Source organism: Triticum aestivum, chromosome 1D (assembly GCF_018294505.1).
Source record: "Triticum aestivum cultivar Chinese Spring chromosome 1D, IWGSC CS RefSeq v2.1, whole genome shotgun sequence".
In the NCBI taxonomy this organism is placed as follows: Eukaryota; Viridiplantae; Streptophyta; class Magnoliopsida; order Poales; family Poaceae; genus Triticum; species Triticum aestivum.
Window position 1 is genome coordinate 226171285 of NC_057796.1, and position 21837 is coordinate 226193121.

A 21837-nucleotide genomic window follows, 5' to 3' on the forward strand; every position below is an offset into this window, starting at 1 on the left:
GCGGGAAAGCGAGATAAAATAAATAATAATAAATTGCAGCAAGGTTTTTTTTGGATTAATAGATCTGAATATAAAAGCAAATAAAAATAGATCGCGAAGGCAAATATAATAAAAAGGAGACCCGGGGGCCGTAGATTTCACTAGTGGCTTCTCTCGAGAAAAATAGCATACGGTGGGTAAACAAATTACTATTGGGCAATTGATAGAACTTCAAATAATCATGACGATATCCAGGCAATGATCATTATATAGGCATCATGTCCAAGATTAGTAGACTGACTCCTGCATGCATCTACTACTATTACTCCACACATCGACCGCTATCCAGCATGCATCTAGTGTATTAAGTTCATGGAGAAACGGAGTAATGCAATAAGAACGATGACATGATGTAGACAAGATCTATTTATGTAGAAGTAGCCCCATCTTGTTATTCTTAATAGCAACGATACATACGTATCGGTTTCCCTTCTGTCACTGGGATCAAGCACCGTAAGATCGAACCCATCACAAAGCACCACTTCCCATGGCAAAAAAATCGATCTAGTCGGCCTAACTAAACCAAAGATTCGAAGAAGAAATACGAGGCTATAAGTAATCATGCATATAAGAGATCAAAAGATTCAAATAACTTTCATAGATAAAAACATAGATCTGATCATAAACTCAAAGTTCATCGGATCCCAACAAACACACCGCAAAAAGAGTTACATCAAATAGATCTCCAAGAGACCATTGTATTGAGAATCAAAAGAGAGAGAGGAAGCCATCTAGCTACTAACTACGGACCTGTAGGTCTACAGTGATCTACTCACGCATCATCGGAGAGGCACCAATGAGGATGATGAACCCCTCCGTGATGGTGTCTAGATTGGATCTGTGGTTTCTGGAACTTGCGGCGGCTGGAATTGATTTTCGTCGACTCCCCTAGGGTTTCTGGAATATTGGGGTATTTATAGAGCAAAGAGGCGGTGCGGGAGGCCACCGAGGTGGGCACAACCCACCTGGGTGCGCCTGGGCCCCCAGGCGCGCCCTAGTGGGTTTTGCTCCCCTCGGAGCCCCCCTCTGGTACTTCTTTGGCCCAACAGGTGTCTTCTGGTCCAGAAAAAATCTCCAAAAAGTTTTGCTGCGTTTGGACTCAGATTGGTATTGATTTTCTGTGAAGTAAAAAACAAGCAAAAACAGCAACTGACACTGGGCACTATGTCAATAAGTCAGTCCCAGAAAATGATAAAAAGTTGCTATAAAATGATTGTAAAACATCCAAGAATGATAATTTAACAGCATGGAACAATAAAAAATTATAGATACGTTGAAGACGTATCAGCATCCCCAAGCTTAATTCCTGCTCGTCCTCGAGTAGGTAAATGATAAAAGCAGAATTTTTGATGTGGAATGCTGCCTAACATGTTCATCACATATTCTTTTCTTTGTAGCATAGACATTTAGACTTTTATATGATTCAAAGCAATAGTCTAGTTTTGACATGAAGATTTCAATACTCGAGCATATCAACAAGCAACCATGTCTTTCAAAATATCAATACTAAAGCAAGTTATTCCTAGCCCGTTATGCTCAATCATTGATCCATTCATGAAACACGCTCGCATATTAGCTACACCCAATGCTCAAGTACGATCATAGAGCCCCTTAGTTGGTGCTTTATAAGAGAAGATGGAGACTCAAATAAAAATTGCATAAAGAAAATAGAAAGGTCCTTCGCGGAGGGAAGTAGGGATTTGTAGAGGTGTCAGAGCTCAAAGCGAAAAAGATAGAGATAAAAACATTTTGGGTGGCATGCTTTTCTTGTCAACGAAAACGATCGAGTAGTTCCCAATACTTTCCATGCTACATATATCATAGGCGGTTCCCAAACAGAAAATAAAGTTTATTCCTTTTTCCACCATACTTTCACTTTTCATGGTTAACCGTATCACAGGTGCCTTCCATACCAACACTTTCCAAGGAATTTATTATTCGACAACATAAAGTAAATTCATTTTTCATTTCGGGATTGGGCATCCCTAATACCTTTGTCGTACTCTCATGCAATGACAAGTGAATAAACACTCATCTTGAGAATAACAAATCTAGCATGGAAACATATCAGCCACCCCCTACCGTTTCATGAGCGGTACGAGCACACAAAAGAGAAATTTATTTTGAAAAATAGAGATGGCACATACAAATTTGCTTAGAACGGCAAAAGAATACCTCATATAGGTAGGTATAGTGGACTCATGTGGCAAAACTGGGTTTAAGGATTTTGGATGCACAAGTAGTTCATACTTAGTGCAAATGAAGGCTAGCAAAATATTGAGAAGCATCCAACCAAGAAATGAAAAATCTCATTAGTGAGCATTAAGCATAACTAACACCGAATAATGCACCACAAGTAGGATATAATTCCATTGCATAACTATTGACTTTCGTGCTTGCATAGAGAATCACAAACCTTAACACCAATATTCTTGCTAAAGCATAATTACTCATCAACATGACTCACATATTATATCATCATATCGCAAAATTATTACAAGGAATCAAGTTTATTTTGTCCAATGATCTTCATGAAAGTTTTTATTATATCCCTCTTGAATATCTATCACTTTGGGACTAATTTCATATGTTGATTTTGATAGCTCAAACAAATCTAAGTGAAGAACATAAGCATAAAAATTTTCTTATCCCAAAATAATTCAAGTGAGGCATAAGAGAATTTCTTAAAAAATTACTAACTATCAAATAAATCTAAGTGAAGCATGAGAGCATTTCTTCAAAAATACTAAAGCACATCGTGCTGAAAAAGATATAAGTGAAGCAGTAGAGCAATTCCTTAGCTCATAAAGATTTAAGTGAAGCATAGAGAGCAATTTTAACAAGTCATAGCATAATTTTGGCTCTCCCAAATAGGTGTGTCCAGCAAGGATTCATAACTAAAAATATAAAGCAAAACAAGCAAAGACTCGAATCATACAAGACACTCCAAGCAAAACTCATGATATGTGACGAATAAAAATATAGCTCCACGTAAAATACCGATGGTCGTTAGAAGAAAGAGGGGATGCCACTCGGGCATCCCCAGGCTTAGTTGATTGCTTCTCTTCAGATAATAGCTTGGGATGCCATGGGCATCCGCAAGCTTAGGTTCTTCTTACTCCTTATTCCTTCATCCATCGTAGTATCACCCAAAACTTGAAAACTTCAATCACACAAAACTCAACACCTTCATGAGATCCAAGTCTGCTATACTTTTCAGCACAAATTGTAGTGATGAGATGAAAGTTGAAACTCATAGTAACTCGGGCATTGGGACAGAAGCGTTGATTGAGAAATATCTCGGTCTACCTACGGCGTTAGGAAGATCATCTGATAGTCAGTTCGAACATGTGGTGGCCCAAATCAAGAAATTGGTTAATGGTTGGGCACCTAAATTAATGAGCAGTGCAGCCAGGGAAGTGCTCATTAAATCTATATATCAAGCAATACCAACTTACTCAATGGGTTGTTTCAGGCTATCCAAAAAACATGCAAAAAGATCACTAGCATTGTGGCAAAGTTCTGGTGGGGGGAGATGAAAAGAGAAGGAGGATCCACTGGAAAAAATGGAAGGATATTGCTCTATACCAAAATGTTAGGGGGGGGGATTTAGAGACTTTGGTCTCTTTGACCAATCCATGCTAGCGAAGCAAGGATGGAGATTGATGACTAGTCCTGATTCTCTTTGTGCTATGGTTCTCAAAGGAAGATATTATCCCAGATTTTATGTCGGCATCGAATAAGAGGAACTCCTCCCACACATGGAGAGCTTTTTTGCATGGAAGAGAGACTTTGAAACTCGGTTTAATTAAACGAGTTGAAGATGGTGCAAGTATTAAAATCTGGGAGGATCCATGGATTGCTTCAAATCATGGCTACCGACCAATCATCCGGTTGCCAGGGGCAACGGCTACAAAGGTAGAAGATTTCATTGATCATGAGAATGGTACATGGAATCAGGAGGCTCTGGAATCGAACTTTGTGGCTCCGGATATTCATGTAATACGTGCAATGGCAATCGGTAACTAGGGAGATGATGTATGGGCCTGGGAGGAAGAGAAAAATGGCCATTTTACAGTGCGATCGGCCTATAAAATTCTAAGTAAATGTGCTCGGCAATCCGACGTTCCATCGTCGTCAGGTGAGACTGGAGATAATTTCTAGAAAAAGCTTTGGAAAATGGTTGTGCCGCCCAAGGTTAAAAAAAATTTGGTGTCGAGTTATAAAAGATTTTGTACCGTGCAGGGCAGTTGTTGAAAAGACACATTGAGAAACTACCTTTCTGTAAATTTTGTGGCAAGGAGGAAACCATTATCCATGCTCTCTTTCAGTGTACTTGGGTTAGGCTTTTCTGGAAGGAAATGGAGAAAGTTGCATTGGTTAAAATTCCGGAGCTACACCTGCAAACTTGGACTTCAGATTTGCTTGAAGGCAAGCTAGGGTCTAACCAATTTGCTTGTACTGTTCTATGTGGTTGTTGGGCAATTTGGTCAGAGAGAAATGCTAGAAATCATGGCGAGAATGAACGTTCAATGCAAGCTTCGGTACGGTGGGCGCTGGAAAGCGCCGTCGATGTAACAATCGTAGGGAAAGAGTCTAGACCTACGGTGACTATGCATACAGTTTTATGGCAACCACCAGAGAAGGGAACTCTTAAGATTAATGTGGATGCTTCATTCTTTGAGTACACCAGATGTGGTTGTACATGCCTGGGGATCTGAGATGCAGACAGCGTGTTACTAAGAGCACAAGCTCTTTGGTACCAATTTGCAACAACTGCTCAAATTATGGAATTGTATGCTATCTAGGATAGAATTCAATTAGCAAGAGATTTGGGATACGCTAGAATCTGCATAGAGAGCGATGCTAAAGAGATGGTGGACATGTGCAACTCTGAAATTTCAGAGAGATCGGCCTTTGCAGCCGTTTGCCATGAAGGAGCTTATGGGAGGTTTTAATAGTTGTGTTCTTACTTTTGTGCATAGGGAAGCCAATGAAGCTGCTCACCGATGTGCAAAGCAAGCCACAAAGGATAGAAGGAGATATCTTTGGATTAATTACATGCCTTCTTCCATAGCTGATTGTACTCAGTTTCGCTGTAATCCTCCTACTTGAGTAAATATAAGCTCTTGAGTTGCAAAAAAAAAAATCCAACAACTTGCGCCAAGGATTCCGGGAACATTACCAGCCCCATCTTCATCCGGCCGTCCAGCAGCTCCGATTCGATCACCAGCCTCGAGCCATGGGGGTGGGTGATCTGTCGGGATCAATCCATTTGAGCTGGTCGCGTGATGGACTGGGGCATGGAAATTAAGAAGGAGGCGGGATGTGGATATCACAGTCTCCTCGCTACCACAACCCACCGCGCGAACTGATCAAAATTGTGACGTGCCTAGGGGAACTGCTTTGAGATTTGTGCGGCTGATAGGACAACGACAGAGCAGCTCGCTGGACGAACGTTCCCTAGTTAACATTTCCCTAAAATTTATAGCCCTTTTTGGAGACAGAATACAAATTTCTGATCCCAAAAAAAACATCTACGTACATAATTCACAATTGTACTACAAACACGGCGACTCCTGAGTAAACGTTCAGTATCAAGAATAATTAAATACTGAACTACATGCAGATCAGAAGATGTAACCGTCCCGTCATTGACTGAAACACACCGTAATAGCTCGACATCTGATTATTCATCGTCACTAAGATAAATGAAGGGGGACCCCGTGTCAGGATGGCCACCGTCGTACCCGAACTCACCAATAGGGTGCTTCAGTGCATGCATTCCTTGATTTATGCACGCGTAGCAGTGACCTAAACAACGATATGCAATTCAATACTAGATCAAAACCGTGATTTTGCAACAAACGAAGTTAAAATGATCCATATTTAGTTACGACGAAAGAGAAAACGAGAAAGGCATATATATACACGTACCATCATCATATGAACTTAGTTCGTAGCAGGTATAATATTTTCTTCCATAGATCTCTTTCACTTGAGCAAAATAGGGCGTCGATGACCAATCATCACCGTCTGGCTTCTTCATCTTAACGGTGAAGTTGAAGTGATGGAAGGTATGGTCATAGCTCTCCACGCTGAAGCACTGATGTTGAAGCTCATCCAGGCTATACTCCACGTCCTGAAAGAAACACCTTATAAACAAAACTTGTTTTCGATTAAAATGGACAGAATAGTTAAAAATCACACATACTTTGAATTGGTCCTGCCATTTGATGTACTTCTTGAAAGCCACCATGACTTCCTCGCCCATCCACTTCTTAGCATTCTCAATGATATCTTTGGTAGACGGTTCTCCCCTGCAACAGTACATTAAAACTGCTGCATATGATTCAAAAGTTTATAAGAAAATCATAAAGGACACATACTGCACTGAATTCTCTGTTGGGGAGGCAAAGGACTTGGAGACTTCAGGAAATTTTAATTCCTCTCCTGATGACCAAAATGCTTCAGCATCCAGTTTATGCTGGGCCGGGTTGCTAAAGCCATGACTAGCGGCAATCATAGCCTCCACGACGTCAGTATATCTATGTTCGGCCAAGTACTCTAGTATCTCACGATATTCTTGTGCCCTGAATCACAACAAACCCAAAGGATCAAGAAATGCAAAATAATAATCCGCACACATCAATCATGAGCCTAAGAGGCAATATACAACAAATGTTATGCTATGCAAACAACAACAACAACAACAAAGCCTTTAGTCCCAAACAAGTTGGGGTAGGCTAGAGGTGAAACCCATAAGATCTCGCAACCAACTCATGGCGAAATGTTATGCTATGCATACTTAAAAACTGTAAAAGAGCATTGAGCTCCATATCATATACACTGTTCTCTGAGGTACAAGGAGTAATTTTTTTAATTCATTATATGCCATGCAATGATCAATATATTGATCATGAGTCCTATTCACATACGCACGCTTCACCTTAAAACATCGTACCACAGATTTGTAGTTTAAGAGACAACTAAAGAAAAAGAAATCAGTTAATCCATAGACTGTAGCACGTCGGAATTCTCTATGCATGGTCTAGAGTGCATGGGACTGCATCATGTTGATCCAATACATGACACTGTTGAGAATGGATTTGCATAGGAGCTAGGAGATGAAATAGGCGATGAAGAGTTTGGGTCCGAGTTATCCTGCACACGTTCATGTGGGGAAGTAAAGTTGGTTCTCAAGTCCTACTGGAAAAAAACAAACCATCGACACTAAATCAACTGGATTGTCTTATTTCCTTTGTACTGTTACTGTTATGTTTGTTTGCTTGCATGCTAGTAGGTATGCCTCAAGGAGCTTGAAAAGGGATAAGTTGCATGGATTCTCGAAGAAACATGCTTCTCTGGGAGTGTGGCATGTCAAGTTTAAAAGAGGGTGTTTGATTCTGATAACTTGAGATAGTGGGAGGCTTTAATGGTGCATTTAAGTGAAATCTCTCTTTCTGATCAACCAGACAGAGTGAGCTGAACTTATGAATCCAATGGTCAATATACTTCTAAATCCATGTATCACGGGCTGTCCTTCCAGGGGTTTTTGATATGTGGAGGCTTAAGCTTCCTTTAAAAATCAGGGTGTTTCTTTGGCAGGTCATTCATGACCGTATCCCTACCAGGGTGTAGATCCTTGCCCGGCATGGCCCTACCGATGGACGGTGTCCTTTGTACGATGATGACAAGTCTAATGATCACTTGCTATTCTTATGTACATTGCTGAATTTGTTTGGGCTGTGATTGGGAGTTGTTTGATTGGCGTTGGTTGCCAGCAAACATAAGGGAGTTCCTGTCCTGGGTTAAATACAGAGATAAGAACTCCTCTGACTCCATTTGGTGTGGATTTGCTGCAGTATTGTGGACAAGGCAATACTGCATGAGCTAAAAGGGATTTAATTTTTTGTTTACAAACTGCAAAAAAACCAGGAGGATCGCAGAAGCAGCTGTGCCCATGAATTTCTTGGCCTGACACACCTCAATCTCTTCTATGGTACGAATTTATGCTGTGCTAGATGGGTAGTGATACAGTGTGCTACTTATGTTCAAGGAGAGGGTCATTAAGGAGGGCCCTTGGGAGGAAGGAGGGGATGCGGACAATGTGTGGATGAAGATGGCGACTTGCATTCGTAAGGTGGCCTCGGAGGAGTTTGGAGTGTCCAGGGGAAGGAGAAGCGAAGATAAGGATACCTGGTGGTGGAATGATGATGTCCAGAAGGCGATTAAAGAGAAGAAAGATTGCTTCAGACGCCTATACCTGGATAGGAGTGCAGACAACATAGAGAAGTACAAGATGGCGAAGAAGGCCGCAAAGCGAGCTGTTGGTGAAGCAAGGGGTCGGGCATATGAGGACCTCTACCAACAGTTAGGCACGAAGGAAGGTGAAAGGGACATCTATAAGATGGCCAAGATCCGAGAGAGGAAAATGAGGGATATTGGCCAAGTCAAATGCATCAAGGACGGAGCAGGCCAACTCTTGGTGAAGGACGAGGAGATTAAGCATAGATGGCGGGAGTACTTCGACAAGCTGTTCAATGGGGAGAATGAGAGTTCTACCATTGAACTGGATGACTCCTTTGATGAGACCAGCATGCGTTTTGTGCGCCGAATCTAGGAGTCTGAGGTGAAGGAGGCTTTAAAAAGGATGAAAGGAGGCAAGGCGATGGGGCCCTGATTGTATCCCCATTGAGGTGTGGAAAGGTCTCGGGGACATAGCGATAGTATGGCTAACCAAGCTTTTCAACCTCATTTTTCGGGCAAACAAGATGCCAGAAGAGTGTTGACGGAGTATATTAGTACCAATCTTCAAGAACAAGGGGGATGTTTAGAGTTGTACTAATTACCGTGGAATTAAGCTGATGAGCCATACAATGAAGCTATGGGAGAGAGTCATTGAGCACCGCTTAAGAAGAATGACATGCGTGACCAAAAATCAGTTTGGTTTCATGCCTGGGAGGTCGACCATGGAAGCCATTTTCTTGGTACGACAACTTATGGAGAGATATAGGGAGCAAAAGAAGGATTTGCATATGGTGTTCATTGACTTGGAGAAGGCCTATGATAAGATACCGCGGAATGTCATGTGGTGGGCCTTGGAGAAACACAAAGTCCCAGCAAAGTACATTACCCTCATCAAGGACATGTACGATAATGTTGTGACAAGTGTTCGAACAAGTGATGTCGACACCGATGACTTCCCGATTAAGATAGGACTGCATCAGGGGTCAGCTTTGAGCCCTTATCTTTTTGCATTGGTGATGGATGAGGTCACAAGGGATATACAAGGAGATATCCCATGGTGTATGCTCTTTGCGGATGATGTGGTGCTAGTTGACGATAGTCGGACGGGGGTAAATAGGAAGTTAGAGTTATGGAGACAAACCTTGGAATCGAAAGGGTTTAGGCTTAGTAGAACTAAAACCGAGTACATGATGTGCGGTTTCAGTACTACTAGGTGTGAGGAGGAGGAGGTTAGCCTTGATGGCCAGGTGGTACCTCGGAAGGACACCTTTCGGTATTTGGGGTCAATGTTGCAGGAGGATGGGGGTATTGATGAAGATGTGAACCATCGAATCAAAGCCGGATGGATGAAGTGGCGCCAAGCTTCTGGCATTCTCTGTGACAAGAGAGTGCCACAAAAGCTAAAAGGCAAGTTCTACAGGATGGCGGTTCGACCCGCAATGTTGTATGGCGCGGAGTGTTGGCCGACTAAAAGGCGACATGTTCAACAGTTAGGTGTGGCGGAGATGCGTATGTTGAGATGGATGTGTGGCCACACGAGGAAGGATCGAGTCCGGAATGATGATATACGAGATAGAGTTGGGGTAGCACCAATTGAGGAGAAGCTTGTCCGACATCGTCTGAGATGGTTTGGGCATATTCAGCGCAGGCCTCCAGAAGCTCCAGTGCATAGCGGACGGCTAAAGCGTGCGGAGAATGTCAAGAGAGGGCGGGGTAGACCGAATTTGACATGGGAGGAGTCCGTTAAGAGAGACCTGAAGGATTGGAGTATCACCAAAGAGCTAGCTATGGACAGGGGTGCGTGGAAGCTTGCTATCCATGTGCCAGAGCCATGAGTTGGTTGCGAGATCTTATGGGTTTCACCTCTAGCCTACCCCAACTTGTTTGGGACTAAAGGCTTTGTTGTTGTTGTTGTTGTTGTTGTTGTTTTTACAAAGCTGATGTTGAAATTACCAAGTTATCTCTGGCTAAGACTAAGTTGTTCATGCGACAGTAACCAGGTTGTCTAGTAACAGTAACCAGGTTGTCTTAGTAGCAATACCAATTATATTTGCAATACATGATTAGTAACTTGGTGGTCTAGTAACAGTAACGAGGTTGTCTAGTAACAGTTACCAGGTTATATATATCCAATAGAGTAAAATGCATGGGCGGTCCTAATTCTTTCACCAAAGTGTCGGCAGGGTCTAATTCTTTCAAAATGTACGTCTGGGTCCTAAATCTTTTCAAGTTGTTCATCCGAGGTCCTAAATCCGTCTGACCAGCGCTGACCTGCCTGCATCGTGCTTTGACCGTGACCACATGGACAGGAGGGCCCAATGTGCGTGTCTCCTAGTGGTGGCGGGCTGCGGGGGTGGTGCCCGATCTGATGGTCTTGCTTCAGCTCGTGTCGCGGGATGACCTAGATCTGACGGCCACCATGGCAGGCGGCGGCTTCTTCCTTGCCGCTGGGCGGAGGTAGCAGCGGCATGGTGGCGGTGGTGGCGGTGCGGATCGGGGTCACTCCGAGCGGCTTGGCGTTGGCGTCCGGGGTGGCTGTCTGGTGGCGCAGGTGCGTGCCCGGCGGCTCGGATGCTTGGAGGTTGCCGGACGGCGCGGGTTGGGCAGTGGCCCGGTGTGGCTGCTGCTCCGGCCATGGGTGGCTCCACGGCGGCTTGGCAAGTTGGCTACGGCGGCGGCTGGTATGCCCTGGCGTCGGCTCGTCCGTAGGCCGCTTGTATCGGCCTTCGATCTATCTCCTCGTCGTCCGGGTGCTTTTCCCGTTGAAGGAATGGCCTTCTCCCAGCTGTGGCCCATCGTTAGTCTCGCACTAGGGCAGCAGGACCGAGCTCGTCTCGCGCCCGGCAGCAGGATTGTGCCCGTCTCGCGCCCGGCAGCAGGACCGAGCCCGTCTCTCGCCCAGCAGCAAGACCGAGCCCGTCTCGCGCCCGGCAGCAGGACCGTGCTCGTCTCGCGCTCGATGCGGCAGGACGAGTCAATGGAGGCTAGTTTGCCACGGGGTCCGCTCGTCTTTTCGGTTGGGGTAGTGACGGGTATCGAGTGAGGTGTTGTCGAGGTCTTGGATGCGGCGGCGGCCCTGGTGGTGGTAGCGTGGTGCTCTTGGGCGGAGCCCGTCGCTCGGTGTTGCCCGGCGGCCATGGCCGTGTGGGCGGTGTGGTCACTGGGGTGTGGCGTTCAGTGGCGGTGAGTGTTGGCCGGGGTGAAAACCTGCTCTATCTTCGGACGGACCGGCGGCGGCATTGCTCATGCCCTTCTTGAAGGCATCGTCGCGGCTCTCATTGCCCGTCGTGTGGCTCCTGGGGAAACTCTGATCCTCGGATCAGGCGGTGGCGGCGCTCCGGTGTCGTATCCTTCCTGAAGGCACCGTCTTGGAGCTGACGGTTCGTCGTATGTGGCTTCAATTTCTTCACGGTGGCGTGGTCACTGTTGGAGTCCCCGGTTGCTCTTGTAGTGTTTGGGGTCGTGTTGCTGCGCTCAGCGCCTATGTATCCTGCCTTGGGTGTGTGCGTGTGTGATGGTGGCGTGCATTTGTACCGGGTTGTTGTTGGACTTTGCTTTATATATAAAGTGGGACGGAAGCCTTTTTCGGTAGGAATAATCCATCATCTGTCATGTCCATCGCCGCGCGTGTGAATGCACTGCGTGCGACGGGGGAGCGAGCTCGACCAGTGAAGGCGATGGTGGCCCACGGGGCTCTCGCACACCCGCTGGGGACAGGTGAGGACGGGGCTGAAGGGACTTGCCAGAGCTGAGGAGGAGAAGAGCTGCGGCGGCGGGGATGGGCGGATCCGGCCGCGGGGCACCGGATCTGGCCGGCGACGCAAGGTTCCCGCGGACGGCATCCAGATAGGCGACAGGGGTGCTCGAGCGTTCATCCATGGAGGTTCCTGCGTCGGGAGATGAGAAAGATGAGAGACTGGGAATGAGGAGGAGGTGAAGGAACAGGAGAAAGCGGGAGCTGGGCGGCGCTGGGGCGCAGCTGCTGCTGGCAGCTGGCGGAGGCGACCTCCAGCTCGGGCTGGTCGCGATGGGAGGCGCGCGGGTTCAGGGGCATGGCACCAACGGCAGCGTCCCCGATGGTAGCGGCAGTGCAAAAGTAGCTACTACTGATGGTGGAGACGACGCTGCCAAGGTCAGGGCTGCACCAAACGGCTTCTTCCCATGGCGCTTGACCGCAGACGAGCTTGCGCCGGCAGACATGGCGATGGAGCGCAGCCAGAGGGAAAAGACCTAGGGACCGGGGATCCAGAAGAACTATTACAGGGGCAAATTTGCATATCCAACCGCCCATGGACCTCCTGTCTACGTGGCCAGGGTCCAAGCGCCACGCGGGCAGGTCAGCGATGGTCAGAAGGAATTAGGACCTCAGATGAACAACTTAAAAAGATTTAGGACCCAGACATGCATTTTGCAAAAATTAGGACCCAGTCGACACTTTCGTGAAAGAATTAGGACCGTGCATGCATTCTACTCTATCCAATATACAGTTACCAACAAAATATCACGTTTTTTGAGCTGAGAGTGACAAGGTTTCTTGGTAGTAGAAACCAGGTACCAGGCTATATATATATATATATATATATATATATATATATATATATATATATCCAATGCGCAGTTACCAACAAAATATCAAGTCATCCAGCAGAGAGTGACCAGGTTTTCTAGCTGTAACCAGATTATGTAGTAACAGTTACCAAGTTATCAAGTAAATGGTTACAAACAGAACTCTTAACTTTTCTATTATATACAATAAGAACTAAGGATTACTCCTAGCAATTTTTATTATCTTAGGTATTGACAGTAGCAAGTTATGCCGGTGAGAGAAACTAGGTTGTCAAACTCTCTCCCAGACCCACTCTTACACGTTGAGAGAAACATCACACGCCATCATTTGAGAAAGGGGAAGGACATAACCTGTAACAGCGATATGGATTTTCATAATCAAGACTACCTTGGCTGTAAAAAAAATATCTCAACCTTATCCTCCATCAAAACAAATTGAAGCTCCAAGACATGCAAGAAGCAGGTGCACAGATGGTGGTGCAGGAACCTCCAGGCATCCATGAGCCATGGTGCTTCACGAAAGCAAGCTCCTGGATGCCTTGACTGTGAGATGGGTGCCAGTGCACGGTCAGCCCGGTGCACGTCCTTTTAGCGGCCTGCACCAGCCAACTCTCCATCAGAGCACATGTGGTGAGCTTCCTTGCCGGCCGCATGGAACTGGACGAACTGAGCCATGCTACATAAAGGCAGTGGGCGGATCTTAAACCATACCGGTACAGCACCGGCACCATGACAGGCTCGAACAAGGTGTACCATTGTTGCGATTGAGCTGATCTGGTAGAGAATGGAAGAGAGACAAAGTAGAGCGCGCGCGCGGGGGGGGGGGGGGGGGGGGGGGGGCAACCGAGAGAGATCGGGTGAGAGAGGAGAATACGTCAGTGACTCTGTGTTTGGGTGACCCGTGGAGGAGTTGGACGCATTACGCTCAGATTGGACACTCGCGGGCGTGATCCAACAGTTATACACACGCCGCACCAGGAGACTAATTGAGGTATGCGCCCCAATTAGATTCCCCAATTTATGTTTGAACCAAGCAAGAAAGAACAAATCTATTAAAAAAGGACAGGCCCAGTGCTAGAAGCTCCCGCACCAGGTGGGGTCTTGTGAAGGATTACATGAGGGAAGCCTTACCCCTGCACAGTGCAATGCAGCGAGGCCGCGTCGAACCCTTGTTCTTTCTTGCCTAGTTCAAACATTCTCTCAGCTAGTATATGTCTATCCAGCATCCCGTTAAATGGTGTTTGATTATCACATTGTGGATCTAGGTCTACAAGCACTAATAATACGTTGTTCTATTGTTGTTTTTCCCTTAATTGATCCACGTATATACAAGTAAACTTTAGTGCTCTGAGGCTTTTGCTACACCAATGCATTTAAAACTTACAAACTACAAACTAATTATAGCACGAGATGAACGAAAAGCAAAATCATCATACGTACCAAGGATCTGATTCATCTGCAAGCTTTTCCTCCTCAACAATTTCAGAGCCAGTCTTACTTTCGGCAGTGTCATAAGCACATTCCTTGGACCTAGAGCAACAAAAGTCTGCACAATCAGTGATTATTCCAAAGCTACCATTTACTAGATTTAAATGATCTTCTTTAACTAATTTTTGTCAAGTTGATGATGAATTAAACATATTTGAATGATATGCAAAACACATGAAAGAGTGCTCAAGGTAAAATTTTATTGCTTTGAAGCTTCTACATATTAAACAGTAACAAACAACAAGATAAAAATCGAATCAATAAAAATATTAACCCATGGTTCGGGGCTGGGCAAAAAAGAGGTCAATGCAGTGCCTGTGGGTTGAGTTAAGTGTAGGAGGTGACTGGCGGAGTGTAGATGCTTTAAACTCCATGCTGCTCACCTCACCAGCATCCACCTCAACCCTGACCAAGAAAACCAATATGCTCATGAGTCAGCAACTTTATGATGGAGGTATTGCAAATAAAACGAGGCAGTATGTTGTTTTTTAAGGAGCACTGCTGCAAAAAAAAACTGTTGTATTTGCTAGAGACACACTTACAGTAGAACCTTAACTGCAGGACCCTCAATGCTGCTCACCTTGCCAGCATTCTCCTCAACCCTGACCAGAACATGTTGGTTGGTGACTCTAGAAGTGTGGGAAAGAATTACTAGCCTCTATAGAAGAAACTAGCATTGCATACAAAATTATTTCTTCTAAGAGAACTGCAGTGCAAATAGCCATAAACGGATATTTGGTATAAATAATCTTCTTCAACAAGTTTTCTGAAGTTGATGAATCAAACATGTATGAACGATATGCAGAACACATGAAAGAGAGTCATAGTACACACATGGAATTTCAACAAGCCAAATCCTGATTAAAAATAACAAAACAATAATGGAGGTGTGTCATTCAGCTCTAAAAATAACGGAACAATAATGGTCATACCTATCAGTTAATTCAGGCTTAGGACGTGTGTCATTCAGCGCTAGTGTCTTCGATTCAGGTAGATCCACACTGCCACTCACCTTGTTAGCATTCTCCTCAACCCTGATGACAACATGTTGGTCCATGCCTATGGAAATAAGGGAAATAATTGCTAGCTACTTTAAAAGAAACTAACATTGCATACAAAACTATTTCTTCTATGAGAATTGAAGTGCAAGTAATAGCCAAAACAGCATATTATTAAGTGCTCATGAAAATAAGCACCATACAATATCCGAACAACTAAGGAAACTTACAGTAGCTTATTCGTTAGTTCCAGTTCCTGGCTTCCACGTGACCGAGTGAGGCGGCCTGCTCAAAGGGCTGACGTCTGATTAGCTACATGTAATAGCAGTTGAGCTTGTCTCTCCTTACTTAAAAAGAAGGTAACATTTTGTCGTCCATCTCGTCCTTCTTCCAACCTTACATACATTCCCCTTTCCCTTTTTCCATTTTGATTTTTTCCCTCATGTCTTTGGTTTTTTCCACCGGTTTCCTTGAAAACTGTCTTAAGTGCCACACCTTTGATTGACTTGCCAAGTAAAATTATGTTTTCTTTGGTAAGCCAATAAGTGCTTACCACATAAGTATTTACCAAATAAATCCTATTTTCTTACACAGTCATATTAATATGGGCAGGTAAATCACGGACTAACGTGCTAGAATATTTATACCTGTTGGCAATTATCTAGTTCCCCTAAGAAGGCAGTTTTAGAAACTAGAACGTCTATTCATACCCCTTAGAATTTGTGGTGCCACAGCACACTAATGACATGTGGGTCGTTTGCTAATTTTATCCATTTTTGATTCATGTGTTACATGTAAAATTTATGTCTTTGTGTCTTCTTACTGCTACATGTTTGCAAATTTAAAACTTGTGAATAGTAACAAAAACAAGGTAAACCTGGAGACTAAAAAAGCAAAGTAAATCAATAAATATTAAGCCACCAATGTAGATAATTGCAGAACTTATGTATGTATTAGCAAAATATAATAAACATAGAGTGCCAACTTCCAACATAGGTTCTAAACCTTGGAGGTGCATCGAGCTTTGTAGATTACACACAAGAGAATCCGTGGAGGCAAGCACACATCATTGAAAGAGAAGTACCAATGTAAAATAGTCATACCTGTAAGTTGACTCACGTGTGGAGCGTGACTGATGATGTGTCGAGACTTGAAACTCCCTGCTGCTCACCTCACCGGCATGCTCCTCAACCCTGACCAAAACAAGCACGGCAATATGGTAACTCGCCACTGATTAGAAATGCTGGGAGGTGCTGCATAACCAGGGCATTCTAATTTGTCTACAGAAGGACTGAATGAAGGCTAATGTAAATATTAAATAGCTAATACCATACGAACTGGTAATAGGCACATTTGCAGTAACTCTAGTGGAAACAGAAAAACAGCAGCTAGCCAGCTAGAGTCACACTTACGGTAGCTTATCTGATGTAGGTTTCCTGGATCGCCTTGGGCGATCTGAGTACAAAACGCTCTGGCGAATATGTGGTCTTGGGGGTGCTGCTGACCTGCAATTGCAAAGGTTGAGAGATCCGAAGTTAGGTCTGCTAAGAATTAAGATATTATTGTTGTATTGTATAGTTTGTAGGCTATCACCATCCTGTAATTATAGGAACTGGTATGGGTATGTATTCGCAACCCACCGATGTAATACATTTATGTTAAAGACGACACCGTACATTGGTATACTAGCCAAACCCTTTCTTTAACCCCGCACACACGTGCAAGCTAACTACCTTCTGATCAAAGTTTCGTTTTTTAATGGCAATAATAGTTAGCTGCTTGTGAAAGGGGCAAGTTGAAAAGGCGCTCACACATCAGTGCCGGCGGAAGAGGGGATTTTGTCAGGCGCTTCCACCAACACTCCCGTACGAAGCACTTGCCCGGGCTTCAGAGCTTGCTCCCCGCTGTGTTGAGTGTCAGGAGGAGTTTCAGAGTAGCCATGGGTTCCCATGGCGAGGGCTACGGACGATCCTGGTGTGATTTGGGACAGATCCTCCTTCTGTAGCTTTACCTGCCCCCGCGCGAGAGCTTTGGCCCTCAGACGCCGTATCTTCCGCGCTACCTTATTCGCTCTCCTCACTGCTGCCATTTCCTTCTGCGCTTCATGAGGGAGGGGATTACCTTCCTCCTCAAGCTGGGGGTGTCGAGGGTCAGAAGGGGCAGGATTTTGAGGGTGATGCCCGTCGTGGGGATCTCCATCGCCGTCCATGGCGAGGGTGAGGGCAGCCGGCGGCGAGACCTAGTGTGGTCTGGGGAATTTTGGGTGTCACACTGGTGGGGTGTGTTAGGGACGGGGTGTGGGGTGTGTGTCTCTCTCTTCCGGTTCCCTTTTTGAACTCTCGTGCCTATGCGTTGATCGCGCATCCAGCCCAACATGTTAAGCTCATGGTATTTTGTAGCTGGGTCGATTTATTATTTCATCAACAATTTTTTAGGAGACCAACTTTTTATTATTACTACTAGATAACTGGGTAAAGAAGCATGTATATTCTAGTGGTTCAACATCAAGTCATCAACCATCTCTATATATATCTTCACCCACTATCTCCATCTCTTCGATTCAATCCCACCCATTTACTCCCTCCGTTCCAAAATAGATAACTCAACTTTGTGTTAACTTTATCAATAGTCCATCCTTAACAACACTTTGCACTGGTAAGAAGATTTAGTATTATCAAATGGTACGGACTAGGCAGGACACCCAACCGCAGTGGCGGAGCTTCTCATGGCCAACCTGGGTTGTCGCCCCCACCCAAATTTTTGTGCTATAATCCTTAGTATTTGGCCCATATTTCAAAGAAAAACAGACCAAAATGCATATTATTTGCCCCCCCCCCAACTAGGATTCAGCCCAAGCCCCGCCACTGCCCGACCGGATGTTTTATGTTCGGCAATGCTAAAAATACAACGTTATATTTTAAGCACGGCAAATAGAATGTTTTTATGCCAAACATATCTGGCGTGAGGATGACAAATTTATTTTCTGATAAAAAATGAACTGAGCCGGATTTACTATGCTTGCCAACTAAACTTGTCATCCTCGACAAACACAAATTGTCATAGAAAATGTTTGATTTTCATGATCAAAAAAGGGACGTTAGATTTGTAGTAGTCCTTTACTTTCTTATAATGACTAGAACAATACCCGTGTGTTGCAACAGGATATAATATTATATTACGTTAGCTTGTGATTTACCTATCAATAATAATGCAATTGTGTAAATAAATGTTCATCAATTTCTACCCATACCTTGTATTTTGATTAAAAGTTTGGTAAGTAAATTAAAGTGGAATTGGTTCCGAAAAAGATAAGTAAATTAAGGTGATTGATTACCATACACATGGAAGGTTGGATGATGGGGTGGCGATGAGAAAAAGGTGAAATGGGAACCTGACGTTCTTTTAAGTAGTAGAGATAGAGATTAGTTTGCACATATATAAGGTTAGACAATGGACAAGCGGACAACAGAACTTTACATCCTTTTAAGCAGGGGAGAAGAGAGAGATACTAGCCTCACTAACTTATATTTATATCATAATTGTCATATAATCTTAGTTAGGATTAGTAATCACTTTCATACATGCATGTGTTCTTCGCACCTACTACCTCTGTCCCAAAATATAAGAACGTTTTTAACACTACACTAGTGTCAAAAACGTTCTTATATTACGGGACGGAGGGAGTAGTTTTCTTCTCCCATGCTAGTACGGGTTTTTCTCTGACTCCTCTTTCACTAGTAAAGGATGGCACATGTGATGTGATCAAAGATATGCAAAATATCACTAATCCAAAAATTTGCATTCATGCAACTAAATTTTGTTACTCCCTCCGTTTTATAATATAGTGTGTATAGATTTTTTTAAAAAGTCAAAATTTGCAAACTTTGACTAGTTTATAAAGAAAATTATTTATATCTACAATACCCAAAATATAAAATATGAAAAATCGTCTTATGATGAATTTATTGATATATATTTGGCATTGCAGATGCAATCGTTTTTCTCCATAAACTTGATCGAAATTTATGAGGTTTGGCTTTTTAAATATCTTGCATTATATTATCAAACGAGGGGAGTACAATATATTATAACCAATCCCTAAACAACACACAGGATAAAACCACGTAAAGTATTTTATCCGCGACTTTCTTCACGACCGTCCACATGAGGATTATTAGAACAACATGATTATTGTGAATTGCTAGCTTAACTCTGGCTTCGTGGGTGCGTCCGCCAGTATCCTTCATTAATTCCAACGGTAGATCTTATCATCTCTCAGCTCAAGTTAAACTTCCTTCTGTGGTCTTCTCCCCAAGCCCATGTGAGATATTACGAACAAAACAATGATAAACGGCAATCACTTTGCCATAGAAAAATCAGGGAACGATCAACTTCCCAAGCTATCATGCATCGAGGGGAGAGGTAATTGTTATGAGGAAATCAAGGTGACTTTTGCCTAAACGAGATTAGGCGACCGCAGCGATGCGAGAAGAAGACACCGGAGATTGTATCGTCAAAACAAGAAGAGAGAAGGGGAGCGGGGTTGCGAAAATACCTCGGGTTGGTGGCACCATGACTGCTGGAAGCAGATGAAGAAGTTGGCGTTTGGTCCGTAGCTCGTCCACCTGGAGCTCGACAACGACAACGACGACGACGAGAGCTCTGTTCCATCGTTCGATCGCCCGGTGGTTGCTGATCGAATCAATGCTGATCCATGTAACAATCCGAAGCTGCAAGCTTCCGAATTTTCTCCGAGTTTTGTGGTGGGCTGGCGATTTTTGTGCGCGTGACGCGTTATATAGGCTGGCCGATCGGCCGAGGTGGGTTTTCTTTCCCTGTACCTATAGGACACCAACACGGCAAGATCTTAGATATTGGGTAGTACTCCCGCTGTCTCAAAGTGTTTTGCAGTATAATTTTGAAAAGCAAAAACGTCTTATATTTTAGACAGACAACATAATACTAATTATCTTTACTAGCAAATAAGTCCGTGCGGTGCATCGAGAGATTAAACAATAACATACCTCTGTAAACTAATATAAAAGCGTTTAGATCACTATTTTAGTATTGTAAATGCTTTTATATTAGTTTACGGACGAAATACGTCGCAAGTATTCTCATGACCATGCACGTCCTCAGACAACCAATAACCACTCAGCATGAATGGTGGGCTTCAAAAAAACTGAACGACATGTCAAAGAATGGATCGATTGAGGGTAGGGTTTTTCGGGATGCCAGATTGAAACATGAGAGGTGGTCCCAAGTCAACTTAGTTCAGCTTATTAGTTCAGTCTGAAATTTAAAAGTAAACTTACAGAAATAACATTATTAATAAATATGGACATGATGTCATAAGCTAAATTTAGAAGTAAAATAGAAAGAAATAATATTATGAACAAATTTAACATTAACAATAGCATCAACCAGATTAATCTGGAGTAACAGTGGCAGCAAGCAAAACCTCCCGCGCACACTTCCCCCGGCGCCAGCTGCCCGCATTCATGTCACTGTAGAGCGCGCCGCTCAACATTGAAGATGGCTTAGGGTGGATGCGACCTCTCACTGTCTTCTTCATTGAAGCGGCGCGCCGGCCAAGGGCGCTGCTCGCGACACGTCTATGGTGTCCACGCCTGTTCAATGTCGGAGACGTGTGACTAGATGGGACGGATATCTACCACGGCCATTCAATGCTGATGTTCGTTCGTATGCCGCCATTAAGCAGGCTCGCCGCCCGAGAAACCCACTTCGGCGCTGCCATTAACGCACTCCGACGCGCGCCTCACCGGAATCCGCTATATAAAGGTGGCCAAACCTGGCAACTCCACACCACAACACAACACAAGGCCGTCCACATCCTCCTCCCTTGCACTGCATCTGCCATGACCGCCAGCAGGAAAGCACTGTGGGACAGTCTGTCGCCGGAGATGAAGCACGCAGTGGCCACCCTTGCCGCTGCCTGGCATAGCTGTCGTGCCAGGCGGATCGAGGCCGGCTTGCCGGCCAGCTCGCCTGAGGTCTCCGACGACAAGGACGACACTAGGATGGGGACGAGCTCCGACGACTCCGCCCCGGCTCCTGCACCTCCTGTGCACGGCGGCTTCACCATGGAGGAGGCACAGGCGCACTTCAACGCCGCCATGGAGGAGGTGCAGCCTGCGCCGACACCTTTTTCGGCGTTCCAGCAAGCGCAGGAGGAACACCGGTACAACATGTTCCTACTAGAGCAGCACCAGCTGGCGGATGGCCAGATCTATGGCGAGTGCGCGAGCGAGGAGACCGTGGCGGCCATGGCCGCGGTGAACCCAAATTTCATCGCGGGGAAGCGTGCCATCTATGACGTCGTCCGCGCTCAAGCCGCCGCTCGGCAGGAAGCGGCAGCCGCGGATGTGCAGCTGCAGGTGATCGCGGAGGAGAACATCGCCACATGCGCCTCCTATGCCCCGCCGACGAATCATCAGCCGGCCCGGTGGGATGACAGCGCCGACGCCACCATTTC

The 21837-nt window shown here is 44.8% G+C and overlaps 1 protein-coding gene across 6 annotated transcripts; it reads right to left on the minus strand.

Annotated features, from left to right (window-relative positions):
• Positions 1-5503: 5503 nt before the first annotated feature.
• On the minus strand, positions 5504-20084 carry LOC123181129 (uncharacterized). 6 transcript variants are annotated; one of them, XM_044593356.1, is made up of 12 exons: positions 17153-17176; positions 16754-16846; positions 16445-16534; positions 15572-15626; positions 15276-15402; positions 14886-14945; positions 14659-14748; positions 14296-14385; positions 6429-6632; positions 6254-6359; positions 5977-6181; positions 5504-5853 (listed from the first exon to the last, which is right to left on the minus strand). In XM_044593356.1, exons 5-12 carry the CDS (start codon positions 15398-15400, stop codon positions 5729-5731), a joined length of 1005 nt encoding a protein of 334 aa, XP_044449291.1. In that variant the 5' UTR covers positions 15401-15402; positions 15572-15626; positions 16445-16534; positions 16754-16846; positions 17153-17176; the 3' UTR covers positions 5504-5728. The 6 variants fall into 6 exon arrangements, with proteins under 6 accessions (XP_044449291.1, XP_044449293.1, XP_044449294.1 ...); XM_044593358.1 differs by having other exon boundaries at positions 15276-15626; positions 17153-17170; XM_044593359.1 differs by lacking the exon at positions 17153-17176 and having other exon boundaries at positions 15572-15638.
• Positions 20085-21837: the final 1753 nt, after the last annotated feature.

Excerpts from the sequence above, each read along its gene's own strand:
- LOC123181129 (XM_044593354.1), bottom strand. The coding sequence starts at position 17,550 with ATGGACGGCGATGGAGATCCCCACGACGGGCATCACCCTCAAAATCCT. Across the intron at positions 6,360-6,428 it reads CCAACAGAGAATTCAGTGCA|GGGAGAACCGTCTACCAAAG; the intron begins GTATGTGTCCTT and ends GTACTGTTGCAG. Across the intron at positions 6,182-6,253 it reads AATGGCAGGACCAATTCAAA|GACGTGGAGTATAGCCTGGA; the intron begins GTATGTGTGATT and ends TGTTTCTTTCAG.